The sequence below is a fragment of the Exophiala spinifera genome, assembly GCF_000836115.1.
Source record: "Exophiala spinifera strain CBS 89968 unplaced genomic scaffold supercont1.2, whole genome shotgun sequence".
Lineage (NCBI taxonomy): Eukaryota > Fungi > Ascomycota > Eurotiomycetes > Chaetothyriales > Herpotrichiellaceae > Exophiala > Exophiala spinifera.
In genome coordinates, this window is record NW_015622514.1 from 2,947,498 (window position 1) to 2,961,430 (window position 13,933).

General features: G+C 51.2%; 4 protein-coding genes, 1 non-coding gene and 1 pseudogene across 6 annotated transcripts; 3 read left to right on the forward strand and 3 right to left on the reverse strand.

Moving 5' to 3' along the window:
* Positions 1-862: 862 nt before the first annotated feature.
* On the reverse strand, positions 863-2,557 carry PV08_03364 (uncharacterized protein; the record flags this gene model as incomplete). The annotated part of the gene is made up of 1 exon (XM_016377720.1): positions 863-2,557. The coding sequence occupies one exon, from the start codon at positions 2,555-2,557 to the stop codon at positions 863-865; it is 1,695 nt and encodes a 564-aa protein (XP_016239290.1).
* Positions 2,558-4,137: 1,580 nt separating this feature from the next.
* On the forward strand, positions 4,138-4,297 carry PV08_03365 (annotated as a pseudogene). The gene has a single exon. The product of its transcript is annotated as a tRNA-OTHER (tRNA).
* A 464-nt stretch (positions 4,298-4,761) lies between these two features.
* Positions 4,762-4,867, forward strand: PV08_03366. Its single transcript has one exon. It is a non-coding gene; the product is annotated as a tRNA-Gly (tRNA).
* Positions 4,868-6,107: 1,240 nt separating this feature from the next.
* On the reverse strand, positions 6,108-7,334 carry PV08_03367 (uncharacterized protein; the record flags this gene model as incomplete). The annotated part of the gene is made up of 3 exons (XM_016377721.1): positions 6,108-6,439; positions 6,487-7,198; positions 7,254-7,334. 3 exons carry the CDS (start codon positions 7,332-7,334, stop codon positions 6,108-6,110), a joined length of 1,125 nt encoding a protein of 374 aa, XP_016239291.1.
* A 658-nt stretch (positions 7,335-7,992) lies between these two features.
* On the reverse strand, positions 7,993-9,501 carry PV08_03368 (uncharacterized protein; the record flags this gene model as incomplete). The annotated part of the gene is made up of 1 exon (XM_016377722.1): positions 7,993-9,501. The coding sequence occupies one exon, from the start codon at positions 9,499-9,501 to the stop codon at positions 7,993-7,995; it is 1,509 nt and encodes a 502-aa protein (XP_016239292.1).
* A 1,118-nt stretch (positions 9,502-10,619) lies between these two features.
* On the forward strand, positions 10,620-13,701 carry PV08_03369 (uncharacterized protein; the record flags this gene model as incomplete). Its single annotated transcript, XM_016377723.1, has 2 exons — positions 10,620-10,819; positions 10,875-13,701. 2 exons carry the CDS (start codon positions 10,620-10,622, stop codon positions 13,699-13,701), a joined length of 3,027 nt encoding a protein of 1,008 aa, XP_016239293.1.
* Positions 13,702-13,933: the final 232 nt, after the last annotated feature.

Consider the following 13,933-nt stretch of genomic DNA (forward strand, 5'->3'; position numbering starts at 1 on the left):
ATTTGTTTGTATTCAAGAACGAATATGGAGTTGGCAAACGCACAAAACTCGTTACCCGCAAGAGGTCAAACAAACGGGACCAACACATCTGGCCGCATATTGGAAAGCTTGAGACGCGATTGAAATTCAGTGTGCTGCTAATGAGTTTGTCGTCGACAGATCGGCGCAGGTTAACCGTGATGCCAAACGTGGGTCAACCAAGGGGTTCCGCATGTAATGTCCACTTGGTTGAGGTCCCGCAGATGCTACTATGTTGGAAACAGGCATCATCGTCAGATTTGTCCCGAGCTCAACAGACACCAATTGTATGCTCCAGATGATTGGCGTGCTGCAAGACTGAGTGCAAACTCAACGAATATGCCGGCAACGCTCTTGAACGGATACAGGGACGGATAACGTGCACCGTCATGAATATATTACCACCTGTCGAAGACCTCTCGATTCGATTCAATAAGTGGAGGCGTGGGTAAATCCATGGAACCCAAGGCTCGAACTTTGCACATACGGCCCATAGGAAGTACTGGGCAGTGTTAGCAGGCGTGGTCAAGAGCAAGAGAAGAATTGAAAACGCTCAATCCAGCCAGACTTACCCAGTATTCACAGTAGGTTGGGTGATCAGAGCAACACGTGCTCGTTTGCACACATTCAGGCGAATACACGACAGAAGACCGATTTCAGAAGACCACCTCTTTTGAAAACTTAATTGTGCTTGTCGAAAGCAGCAAGAATAGAAGACCACACAGGCCAATGATCCGAGGCTGGACAAACATGAACTTAGATCCACAGAATACTCGCCTTGATATTCGTAGTGCGTTTAAATTGCATCAAGTCAACTAACTGTCCGCCCTGCAATTCGGTCTAATCAGAACTGTACCGTTGGATATCCCTCACTTGCTTCTGGATGGAAAACCGCGGCGAAGTCGACCTCACTGATCGCACCAAATGCAAATGCATCAAGGGCCATTATAGGCGTGATGTCTGACAGATTATATGCGTGCGGATTCGGATTCGAGTGATTACTGTTCACCCCGCTCTGAATATACCCGCTTCCATTGGGTTGCTGAACATGCGCATAATTATGCTGCATAGGGACATAGTGAGTTGGGGCTGACGGGAGCTTGATGGCTTTATCTTGCTCATCAGTTGATGATGTCGCGGCCCTACGGGACCTAGGGTGGGTGATAGTGTTGTTTTCTTGCCTTGAGGCGCGGGTTGGTACTTGCTGCGGAATTTGGTTGAAAGTTGGCATATCACTGTAAAGTTCTGGGTATCGCTGAAAAATATCCGGGCCCATAGTCCAGCATTTAATATCACCCAATCTTTGGTCGAACATCGGATTGATTTTATACAATCCGGTTTCCACCTCGCGCGTGTAACAGTCTCTGAACTCATACGGCCACAGTATACGCAGGCTTTTGCAAAACAAACGCCAAAATTCATTCTGGCAGTAATTATGCTCACCGAAGATAAATCGCTCGCGGAGCCCCGGCCAGGCATAGTAGTCAATTGCGTAGGAATGTGCTATTGATTGCGAGGGGCGGCGCATGTACCATGGTGGTAAGCGCTGGAAAAGTTGTGAAGTCGACTCGGTGTGAAACTGAATAAGCGCATGCATCGCTCTCATGACCGCCAATCGTTCAGTATCTGGACATGTACAGAACAAATTCTCGTCAATCTGCCGGAGAATTTGCCATGAAGGATGCAACGGGCCCCGTTTGGCGACAGAATCCCATCCTTCCAACAAAGCCCGCACCGGAACATCGTCGCTCACTTCCGCGGACGCGGGTGTGATATCCTTGGGCCACCCAAATCGCTGGCTCAACACCTGGTTGGCATATACCCAGTAGTTGCCGCGCCAGACCACGGGCTGTCCAGGCACAGGCTTTGAAAATGTATGGCAGGTACATGACTTTCGTGGCCTTGCCCAGTGATCTGTCCATAGGGGGAGTTGTTGCCCATCATTTTCACTGCTCTTGCATTGCACCAGCGCCTGGTTCTTCGGGCCTGGGTTGTCGCAGCTCAGTTGCACGATGGGCGGTGCAAGGAGCGTGCCCGGAGGTTTGTCATTGGTGTTCGGCGAAGGCGTGAAGTTGGTTCTGTCGAAACTGCTGACAACAGATACTTGTACGTCTTCCTCGGACTCGGTCTTGAAATTTAGTGGGGTATCGTCGGATAAAGACTCTATGCTCGGTTTCTGCTTGTCATCTTCGTCAAGGAACACAGGCTCCTCGTGTGATGCTGGGGGCCTGCGCAGATCGAGCGCCTTCTGAATGTCTTTCAATGTCTTTGCCATCAAGTTCCGTTCTGCTTCTGCCTCTTGCAACTGCTTCATCAGAAGCGCCACTTGTCCAGTGGCATCTTGGCGACGAAACTCCTCGACCAGGCCTTCCAGGTGGGCTATTCGAGACTTTGTGCGTTCACGGGCCTGCCGTTGGCAACGTCGATCAATTTCTCGTTTCTTTAGCCGTCGAGAGGAGACGCCTTTCTCGCTTGATTCGGCGGAGTCGTTGGTGGCAGACCGCTGAGCGATGGCCGTAGTTGCAGTTTTGGTGGTCATGATGCTCGTGTGAGTGAGGAGTCGACTAGGCCCGGCGTTGTACAACGTCCAGATTCATGATACTTCAATCCGTAGAAAGAATCACGCTGCCTAAGGTGATGATGATGTGAGAGTTCGAGGCATGACGAACGAGGGCAGCGCAGCCGCCGGTTTAAAGTCGACCACCCAACCCCAGACTGTGAAGTCTAGGCGCACCAGTCTGCGGGGTTTGCAATAAGCCCGACTGCTGCCACAGCTGCGAAGGCTTCACTTAAGCTTTGGCTGGCGAGGCCAATGAGTCAATGACTGGCTGAGGCAGCCGGCTGAGGCCCATTAGCCTGGGTTGCAGTTCCTTGGAACGGGCTCTCTCGGTTAGATCTGGCAAGGCACTGAGGAGTCCGAAGTTGGGACGAGGGTAGAAAAAGCCACTCCAGTCACTAAGTTAGTTAGGCTCTTTAGGCTCCGTTTAGGGCTGCCCGGGCTGTCTGCGGATAGGCCATGGGGGCCTCAATAAGCCCCACGCTGGATAGGGAGATTATTGGCGATGCGCAGTGAGTGGCCCGTAGGGAAATGCTTTTCCACGTTACTAACATGTGCTTGACCAGCTTCCTCGGACGTCCAGCAGCCCCAACATCGGAACATCCGAGTGTCGATCCGACCTGCCTTTGGCTTCGAGATACGAAGATGAAGAAATGCCATTCCCAAGTGACAAGGTTTGCGCCAATACTGGGGTTGGGGCACCCCCGACCGAAGGTCTCGCTGTCGTCGTTCAAGGAGGGTGCAGAGGCACCAGTCTCGCAGATCCACAGACTTCATTTGGCTCCGTAATATAATGACCAGGCCGTAGACCACGCCATGGGTTGATTTTCCGTTACCTAGGCGCGTCTGGAAACAAGGCTCCAGGATCAGTGCAATCAAGTCAATGCTGCTTATTGCCACTTTCCCTGTTGATTACGGACACGGGCCACTCGCAGGAAGGAAAAACAGCATATCCGGAGACCAGCAAAGCTGAAAGACCCTCTTCCGGAACTTTAAGGCCCCTGGGTCTTCTGGGCCAAGATCCTGGTCGACCAGCTATGTGTACAATTCTGGATTTGGATGAGGACACGTACAATCCCCCTGGCCGAACCACTTCTCACATCTTCCTACCGTTCCTCAATCCGCAGAGAGTGTCGGGCAAGCCACGGACGGCGCCTCTGGATGTCAAATGGCACGGTACTCTCATGGGCGCTAGAGGAACCTCTCATTTCCTGCAACTTGTCCTCCTCGCCGAAACGATGGTTTCGGCATCTTTCGACGTGGTGAAATTTGCCTGAATACATCTTCTGCCCATCAACAGGACAACAGTCTGCGTTTGCAGCTGGCTTGAGGTGTCTCTGTTGACTTCTGTTTGGTATCCACTTGCTCGTGACGCATGTCGCTTTGTTCGCGTGGCCAATTTCATGCTCAAGGCATGACATGCGAACAATGATCGCGCTTCCTTCACAGCGCAACCCTTGGCCGTGACTTTGCCATCATCAGAGCTCCATTCACCTCATATTCTTGGTTCTCCCTATAGTCCCTGTACCCCAGATTTCTAGCCAAAGTACCCATTTTCGTGAGGTGGCATGGTGCAATGGGAGCATACCCTCAGCTCAGGGAACCCCTCCAGATACCCGACATGCTCCTGGTCTTGCATCAGGCTGTCAAGTCCGGACTGGATAGTGTGCGATTCCATAGAATGCTAAGAGGGAGATTCTGGTTCAAATCCGGATGCCGCCGTTGGTGGTTTTTTTTGTTGTAGTATATCTCTTTTGAAAGCCCAGTCTTACCTATCATCGTGGGGGAAACGTTGGGGGTTAGTTCGACGTATATCTGTACAATCTCGATCAAGCCCTAGCCCTCGAACCCGTGGAGGCTGTGAGATAGACGGATCTCTCCCTGGTCAAGAGATCAGGGGAGATTGGGCACGACGTTTGACAGGAGTGTCCGGATGTCTCAGGTCGACAGGATGTGCCGGTCATATCTCAAGAAGAGAATGTAGAGGCTGTCGAGACGAAGGATCCTGGATCGGGTATTTCAGCAGATAGATCTGCTGGAGGCTGGAAACGTATTTCAAAATTGTTGGCATGTAGCTGCCCTATCAGCCTCTCGGCCAACCTTACCTTTTGTCAGCCTTCCATTAACGTGAAATACCTAAACACCGGAGATTCTGCTGTCGTTCACTCGTCAAGAGGCCATGATTCGCTGATGTAGTGCAGAGGTATAGCATCTCCCTCTCCCATGACAACAAGCATAGTCTTGTACATCGGGAAATAGGGGAAGACCTGGGTTCGAATCCCAGCATCAGCATAATCTTTTTGTCTCGGCGCAGAAAATGGCTTGGAGTGTGAGCGCTGTACCAAGAACCGCGTTCTGCGGCTCGCCGTTTTTATAGGGTGAGTTTGGCGTGAATGGCTGGCGGTGGATCTCTTGTGTCTCTTCCTGTATCTTTCCCGCACCAGAAGCTCATGATATCTGCACTGAGAGCATTTGATCAAGGGTGGAACAAGACTCTCACTCCAATCACGGCGTCGTGCAAGAGACATGATAAGGAGACAAGGAATTGTATGCCTACAAAGGAGCTTCGTGAGGCTCGTCCACAAAGTGACAATTACTCTTGTCAGCACACATCACAGTCCTACAGCCCTATAAGTTCCAACCGGCAGACTCAAGAAGTGTTGATCAGAAAGATAGAGCAATCATAAACCCCAAAGGTCACATCGAGGGCATCTGGAAGACAGTTACAGAAGACAAGAACAACAACAAGTGACATATCCCGAAACAGCCAAAGGTGCCCACCTTTAGTTAGTACTCGTAGCTGTCGCTAACGTCTCGGGTAACCTGCCCTCCTCTGCTCGTTGCTAGTTGTACTCTACCCGCCCTCCGTCATGTCACGTGAACCAAATGACCAGATGATTTCTTACGGACTATCTATCGGTATGAAGCAATGTCAATATCGCAAAGACGGCATGATCGAGCCAGGTGCTTGGTCATGATGTCTCTGATTTGCTTCACGTACAAGCAAAATCGACCTCTGCTGCGGACAGTCCCCCAGGTCTCCCAATGCCATGTGCTGGCTTGACAGCACGCATCACATCGGAGTTCTCTTTTTGCTCCATGCCCCTCGCCTGGGCTTCTTTCGTTTCGCCCTGATGAACCGGCGTGCAGATAAACGAATCAATGGCCATCAAAAACACAGAGCGTGTTGCTCAGGATGAAAGCTTCTGAACATGCGAGACTACGACCATAGCTGGATAAGGGAGAAATTGCTTCCACGTGCGACGATGTGACTGTTTCATCTTTCTATCTTCTACATGCAAACCATGGCTTCTCTTTTGGCATTTAGCTGTGCACCATCATCACTCTTGTACTCTCAAGTCTTGTCCTAGAGCCCACAACTTGAAATCTGCTTGTACCCTTGCTTGCATTCAAAACCTGGACTGTACCCGCTGTTCGTGCCGGAAGAGAACTTTCTCCATGTCCGTACTATACCAGCATTCGTCCTACCGGCTGATATGATATGAAGATCTGACCAATTTGCGGAAAGACCTCAGCGTTTTCTGTGGACAGTCTGCCAACCATCAGTATCAGTTCCTTTCTTGCCTCGATTCACAACAACATTTCCTGGGGTGAACTTCGGTGCAGTTGGATTGTAGGAGCGAACATTCGAAGCTGACACTGCACTATCCCTCCGATCGCGACCTTTTGCAAAGTACCCATCTCCCGCGCAGGGGATCTGGGTGATCAAATTCAAGGGACGTTCGCACGGGTCATGACTGAACCCAATCTGCACTTCCTGGTACGGGCCAGACTTCCGTGACCGCTTGATGAATTCGTCACGAACAATGCGGGCAATCGCAGTTGCAGCGAAGACGACCGTGGCTAACGTACGATTAGATGGAGCCCAAGTAACAGAGGAAGCCACCTACCGTTCCCTGTATTGAAAAGCCAAACCAACTCTATGTTGTGTTCTCCGACAAGGTCACTCAAGTCTTTGGTGAACCGTGCTTGATTCATACCGTTTGTGAAAAGCTGCTGGCGAGCAAATGTAAGGCGGCGACGCTCATTGATTGGGGCCGACATTCGCTGGAGTTCATCGTTTTCTGGATATGGCTCACCCATCTTGATCTCGGTACCTGGTCCGAACAAGCCTTCCCCGTGATCACGGCGACTGTATGAATCCTCATCCACGAGGGCTATAGCCGAACTCGCATACTGGAAGATGACGCAAGTCGCGTGATGCTGTTCCACATACACCATTGAGAAGATAGCTCCATAACTGACCCGTTGGGTTACGTCCTTCAGCGGTCTAGTCTTGTTCCAGCCATATATCCAGACACAACGATAGTCTTCATCCTTCGCCACCTCTTCTTTCTGGATCTGACGCTTTAAACCGTCGGAAGGTCGGAATTTGACTAGGCGGTTGTTTCTCGGTATATCGGTGGCGGCGACAGCAGCCCAAGTAGACGTGGTTCCTGGAGGGGCGGTGCGAATATTGACTGCAGGGTCTGCTGCAGGCACAGGTTTCATTAGGAATTGCTCTTGGTTCCAAGGGGTGGTGACATGGTTAAACGTGTCCAGCATGGAATGAACATCTCTCGCGATCTCATTCGCTGCCTCGTTTTCATCCTCGCCTCGAAGCTTTCTCCTGATTAGTGCCAACAGGTCGTGTAGACGTGCCAGAGGCGTGACATACATGCTCCACCACCCTGTTGAGATGGCTCAGGGCCTCAGCCATGACTCCACTGACATGGTTAGGGTCGTTCTCAGTCGCCATCATGTCCTGCATTGATGCCTAAGTTAGCGAGGACGAGGTGGATGTGCCCTGGACAGAAAGCCAACCTCAGAGGCAGGGCTGCTGCAGTCGCTGTAGACGAGAGATGGTGTGTTGGTAAGGTCAGTTGAGATGTTGCTCAAGGTTCGTCGTGGCGAACATGGGGGAGAGTATGATACATTCCTTGCGGCCATGATGGAAGGCAGAAGAAGGCAGCGTCAACAAATGCAGTGAAGTCGTGTCGGTGAAGGTGAATGATTCTGGCGAACAAAGAAAACCCGGTCCAAGGTGAACAGAGCGAACTGAACTGGGTTCAGTTGAGATTCCCAGACCCAGGCAGCAGCTACCCGTCTATTTCTTGCCTCAGGAGCTGATGGATATGGGACCGGCAAGATCGGTGGTTGCTGAGGACATGGACGCAGAAATGTTTGCTTGAGGGAATCAGTCGCGATGGAAATAGGAAGATTACACCCTTTTTCTATGTTGAGGTGCTCGCGCGTGCGATACTATTTCCACTCCCAAATCAAGCAAACCATGCCAACAGAATCCAGCTCGCAAAACACCACGGAAGGCGCCTCACATATGCATCAGTAAAGCCTCCCAGAGATGTCAATTGAATAGTGTCTCATGCTCAGTGTCAATTCCACGTTTCCCCATCCAATCATTGCGGCCTCCAGAAAGCCAGCCTGCTGCCCAACTCGTTGCCCAATGCCCGTCTCGCCTCGACCGTCCTGGTGACTGCATCTCGATTTTCATGGGCACGACGCAGGAGATACTTCATGCATTCGCCCAATCCGCCCCATACCAGATACTTGTAGGCTCGGGGGATTTCCACGTTGGGCTCGCTAGACTCCGAACGGCTTCTTGCAGTTTGTACCACCTCGCAGCTCACGTTGTCTGCCATCCCCATCAGCTGTCCGTATGCCAGTTCGATTCGTGGTTGGCCATTTCGAGCCTGTTCATCACGAAGTTTCCCTGCCAATCTTACAGACTCGGCGTTGTGCGTGGCTAGCACCAGGCTCACCTGGGGGAATTCTGACGAACAACCAGCGACGGGTTGCAAGATGCCCTGGTACTGTCTCTGCAGGACGGCTTTTGCGATCTCATTGTAGCACTTGTGAGTCTCCTCGATGGTTGGCCAAAATAGCTCCCGTGGGTCACTACCTAGGTATGCGCCCCGGACAAGCTTGACACCTAAAACGAAATTCTCGTTCCTGGCTAACTCGAGGTGGCGCGCTAGTACCTGAGGGGTTCGTTGGGCATATGCTTGATAGGTCCCAAACACCACCGCTTGCTCCTTGTTGTATATTTTCGCAAAGTACATGGTCCAGTTGTCAATACCCTGCTGTAGTGATGCCTGCTCAGCATCGAAAAGGAGCTTTACGCCTTTCTGCTGCGCACTTTGACAGATCTCATGGACAGCTTGCTCAAACTCGTGAGAACATGCAATGGTGGCCTTGAGATGTTGCAATGCTTGACGGCCTGCTCCAGTAAACTTAAGAGCCACAAAATCGCCGGCTTGTGCAAGATCCACGGTTGCAACTGTGTTACGTTTCCATGTTGCAATCTCCTCTGCGTTGAGAGCCGCCTGGTCTGACGAGTCTCGTGATGCATCCAATTCTTCAGCATCTTCTTTTGTAAGTACAACTTCTTTCGCATATCCCAGCATGACTCCGCTGTAGCCTGTGTGCTTTAGATCGGCGATTGTGGCCCTAACCTCGGAAGGAGTCTCTCCAGCACAGAACTGTGCATAAAATGTCTTCTTGAGAAGGAAATGGAGGAAAGGGTTTCGATCCGGCATAAAGAAAGGTGACTTAGTATGTGCGAGAAAGGACATTACTGACAAGGAGGGTCGGAGGAGGAGCGGTATGGAGGACACTGAGGTGATCAGGTAGGACCGGATAAGCGTGGAAAGAGATAGACATGAAAGAGGTCGCGAGACTGGCACAGAGGTCGTGACATGCCCCGTCTCGACAATGCTCGGGGCGGCTGATGAGACATTGCGTCTACTATGTGCCTCCCGATGCTGGCGAATCTGCTGCGGTGTGTTGACTTGAATAGAGAGTCGATAGAACTGTTTCGGCTGGATGTGCAAGGGCGCGACCACGCTCAAGAAGAAGTGCTTCGAAAGTATCGCCGATGCTGGCCTGGTAGCCGGTCGTTGCGACATTTTCGCTAGCGAACTGAGATTCTTGAGTAAGTAATAGGTGAAGGCTCAATAAGTGTGCAAATAAAAGGGTCTATGAGCGAAGGAAATGCATATATACTCTTTGTCCAGATTGTCATGTCCGGTTGCAAGTGGAAAGTCAGTCCACTGGTATGGATCTAGATAAGAGGATGACTGGAGACAGTGAAGCCAAACAACCATGACGATAGGCGCAGAAAGCGGGATGGATGAAGGATACACACGGAGGCGTCATTCCGCTCGTGCCGCGGATAAGCGGGATCACGTGCAATAAGCAAAATGCTGCCCGTGAGATTGTGCGACAGCCCGTCACTTTGAAGTGACTCTCTCACCTCCAGAACGCATATGAATCCATCGTCACTGGTTGCAGTACCAATGTGAATCAATAATATCCCTCCTGAGCCTGACAAGGAAACGGGCTGATACCTCTTTTCTGGCCTTGGGTTTTCGCTCAGAGGTGGCGCTCGACATATTCGTGGCGTGAGCCTAAATCTCTCCTTGTATAGAAGAATTCTTGGGAGGAATGGAGGCTGACCGCACTGGGATGTTTCTGAAGCGGACAACAAAATAAAGGTATACTCGAGTGCTTCGTGTGAGCCACCTCTTGTTGAAGAAGTCAGACATTTGCCTCTGGGCTTTCTGATAACACACCACACTGCGACGAGAGGTAGCAACTGGGAACAGAGGAAACAACTATCGCATTGCTTGTTTTTACGTTCAGAAGGAGTGCAAAGACGGCATCTTCTCTTTTCGGAGTCCGAAGTTTCTTCATAACCGGTTCATGGTGAAACAGGCAGCTCGAGAAAACTGCGCAGTTGGTTGCCGTCGCAACGAGGCCGAAGACCAAAACAGCTTAGTTTCGCATCCTCTTGGCGGCTATAGCAAATCACTGCAATGTACCGAATTCATTCCCAAAAGTGATGGCCTTCACCCGCAGGCTTCTGACATTGACTTTCCACAGCTTGTTATTGGTGTTTGCGGTCATTCGCGTTCCTACCTACTCGTTCTCTACTTTTAGATGTGCCATCACTTTCCCATGATTTCGTGGCCTTTGTTTCCTTTAAAAACCTCGCGGTAAACAAGTAGCGAGAACAACAACAACCATGGCCTCAACGGCAGGTGCTTCTTCAATCTCGGTCACGGTCCGAGTTCGACCTTTCACAATCAGAGAAGCCGCTCAATTGACAAAATGTGACGATACGACGATTTTTCTGGGCGACGGTTCGCTGGCGGCCGCACCAACCCCGAAGCTGTCACAAAAGGGCATTCGACCGGTGATCAAAGTGGTGGATGAGAAATGCTTGTAAGTCGGAGCGAGGTACGCGTGACATCGACCCCAGCTCACTGGTCGGCTCTAGAGTATTCGACCCCCCTGAGGACAACCCAGTGCAGAAATTCTCGCGCTCCCTAGTCCCTTCCGGAAAGCGAGTGAAGGACCAAACCTTTGGATTCGATAGAATCTTCGACGAAAATGCGTCTCAAGGCGAGGTATACGAGTCGACGACAAGGCCACTGCTGGACAGTGTGTTGGACGGTTACAATGCAACGGTCTTCGCCTACGGTGCCACTGGGTGTGGCAAGACGCACACAATTACTGGTACCGTCCAAGAACCAGGCATCATCTTCCTCACGATGCAAGAGCTCTTTGAGAGAGTATCAGAATTGTCATCCGAAAAGGTCACCGACATTTCCTTGTCATATCTCGAAATCTATAACGAGACAATCCGCGACCTGCTGGTTCCGAGCACGGTAAGAGGAGGTCTGATGCTGAGAGAAGATGCGAATCAGGCCGTCTCGGTGGCAGGGCTATCTAGCCACCACCCGCAAAATGTGCAAGAGGTCATGGACATGATTATGCGAGGGAACGAGATGCGTACAATGTCTCCCACCGAGGCTAATGCTACCTCTTCACGCTCTCACGCGGTCCTTCAGATCAACGTCGCCCAGAAAGACAAAAATGCCGGCATCGAAGAACCTCACACTATGGCAACCTTGAGCATCATTGATTTGGCTGGAAGTGAACGAGCTAGTGCGACCAAAAACAGGGGAGAACGACTATTGGAGGGTGCCAATATCAACAAGTCTCTCCTTGCTCTCGGTAGCTGCATCAACGCTCTGTGCGACCCTCGGAAGCGCAACCACGTCCCATATCGAAACTCCAAATTGACACGACTTCTCAAATTCTCTCTAGGTGGAAACTGCAAGACTGTTATGATTGTCTGCGTCAGTCCTTCTAGTGCGCATTTCGATGAGACTCAGAATACCCTAAGATATGCAAATCGGGCGAAGAACATTCAGACTAAAGTCACCCGTAACGTGTACAATGTCAACCGACATGTCAAGGATTTCCTGGTCAAGATTGACGAGCAGATGGCTCTCATCAATGAATTGAAGGCGCAACAAAAGGATTATGAGGCTGTAGCATTTGCGAAGTTCAAGAAGCAAAACGAGAAGAAGGAAATCATCGCACGAGAGGGCGTGCAAAGAATTAGGAATGCATACGAGCATTCTGCAGCCGAGAGACAAGAGCGAACGAACAACATGATCAAGTTGAAACAGTTAGGCCGTCGTATTGCCATGTTGTCGGCATGGATTGCAGCCTTCGATACCGTTTGCGATGCCCTAGACGATGAAGCGCCTCTGAAAAGCATGCACGCCATTAAAAAGGCCGCTGAAGGTATCATGATGGAGTTGGAGAGCGGTCGTCACCATTGCCAGCAGAAAGTCCAAAAGAGCGTGTGGGACCGAGCCCTGAACACTGCTCTTGACCACTCTTTGAAGCAACTTCATGAAGTTGATACTGGAGACATGACCGATTCGGAGACTTTGCGTCGCGAAGTCGAAATGCTCAAATTGACGGCGGAACGTGAGACTCTCTCGGCTGTCAATGAATCTGAAAAGGCAGGCGATGCGGCGACCATTCAAATTTTGCTGCAAGCCCATTTCCAAACGATATCGGCCATCGAAAACTTGAATAGAATGAATGTTGACGAGGCCGTCGAAGCTGCAACACAGATTCTGGCAAAGATGCTCAAGTCGTCCTCTGCTGCTGTTTCTTACATTGTGAAGCCCGACGGTAGCCTCGCTCCTGTGGAAGCATTTGCACCCACCAAGGCCGGCACTCCCAAAAGACGGAAGCAGATGGTGAGCAACTCTGTCCTTGAGCCTAGCCCTCTTCGACCTAGGATTGGGTCTGCCCTTCCCATGCATGTCATGCACTCGCCGGCCAGAGGATCTCCCAAACGACGAGGGTTACTCGGCAGCGCAAAAAAGGGCGTGTCCTTCACTCCAAAGAAGAGGAAGTCTCCCGTCAAGGTCAAGCGAGCTGTTAGGTGGCGGGATGATACTGAGGACGGTACCTTGGCTGAGTTCGAGAAGACTCCTCAAAAGCTCGCAATGTCTTCGCCTGAAGAATCAACCACGGAGATTATCGTTCCGCAAGTATCCAACCTCACTGCGTCTCTAGCACAGGCTCGAGAGCAATCTCCAGAATCGTCACCAATCCCATCGCCACCCGAATCGCAACTGGCAGTGCAACCAAAGAACAGTCGGTTCCAAGCAGGATTCTTGTCCAAGAAACATGAAGCGTCACCTTTGGGAACCATGCTGCCGCCGAAGATGACGCCACTTTCGTCTTCAGACAGTGAAGCTTCACCTCTTAGAGAGATCGATCCAAGCAAAGCAACCAATAGACGCTCCTTGACGCCATCTAATAAGCAAGTCCCAGACGTCAGTAGCGACAGTCCCAGCAACTCGTCCTCTGACACTGAGAACCACGGCCACCCGAACAACGAAGACGTGATGAAGATTCGTGACGCGGTCAGGCGCTCAAGTTCGGTCCGTCGCTCTGTCGTTGGCTCTCGTACTCAACGCAGACGATCTCCAACGGCGGCAACTGGCATTTCGGGATCCCCGCCGAGCGATAGCATGTTTGCAGCTGGCCATGTTAGAAGGATGGTTCTGGGCAAGAGCGACAAAGAGAATGAGTGGAAGGTTGGTGTGTTGAGCCCTCGCGTGTCTGGTATTGTCAGGGACTCGAAGAGCCTGAGCATGAATTCAGCCAGACGAACGACCATGAACGGTGACGTGCGGTCGACACCTATCAACAACGATCGAAATGGTCTCAGGATGGGCTCGACTTCAAGGGGAAGTCTGATGCCAAATGGAAAAGCTGTCTGGCGTTGACTGGGGTCTAAAAAAGCTCGACCTTGATTCGGGTCGTTTATGGACTTTTCCCCTTCGGTTGTGGCATTCTTTGGGTGTCTCTTAAGGCAGAGGAATGGACCAAGGCCTTGGATTGGGGAGTTGACTTGGTATTTACCTTTCACAAACGGCGCCCCAGGCGTCCTGTAATTAGTAGCGGTCTACTCATGTTCGAGTTCTGGGACCAAGACCCTTATGACTAACGATAAGCCTT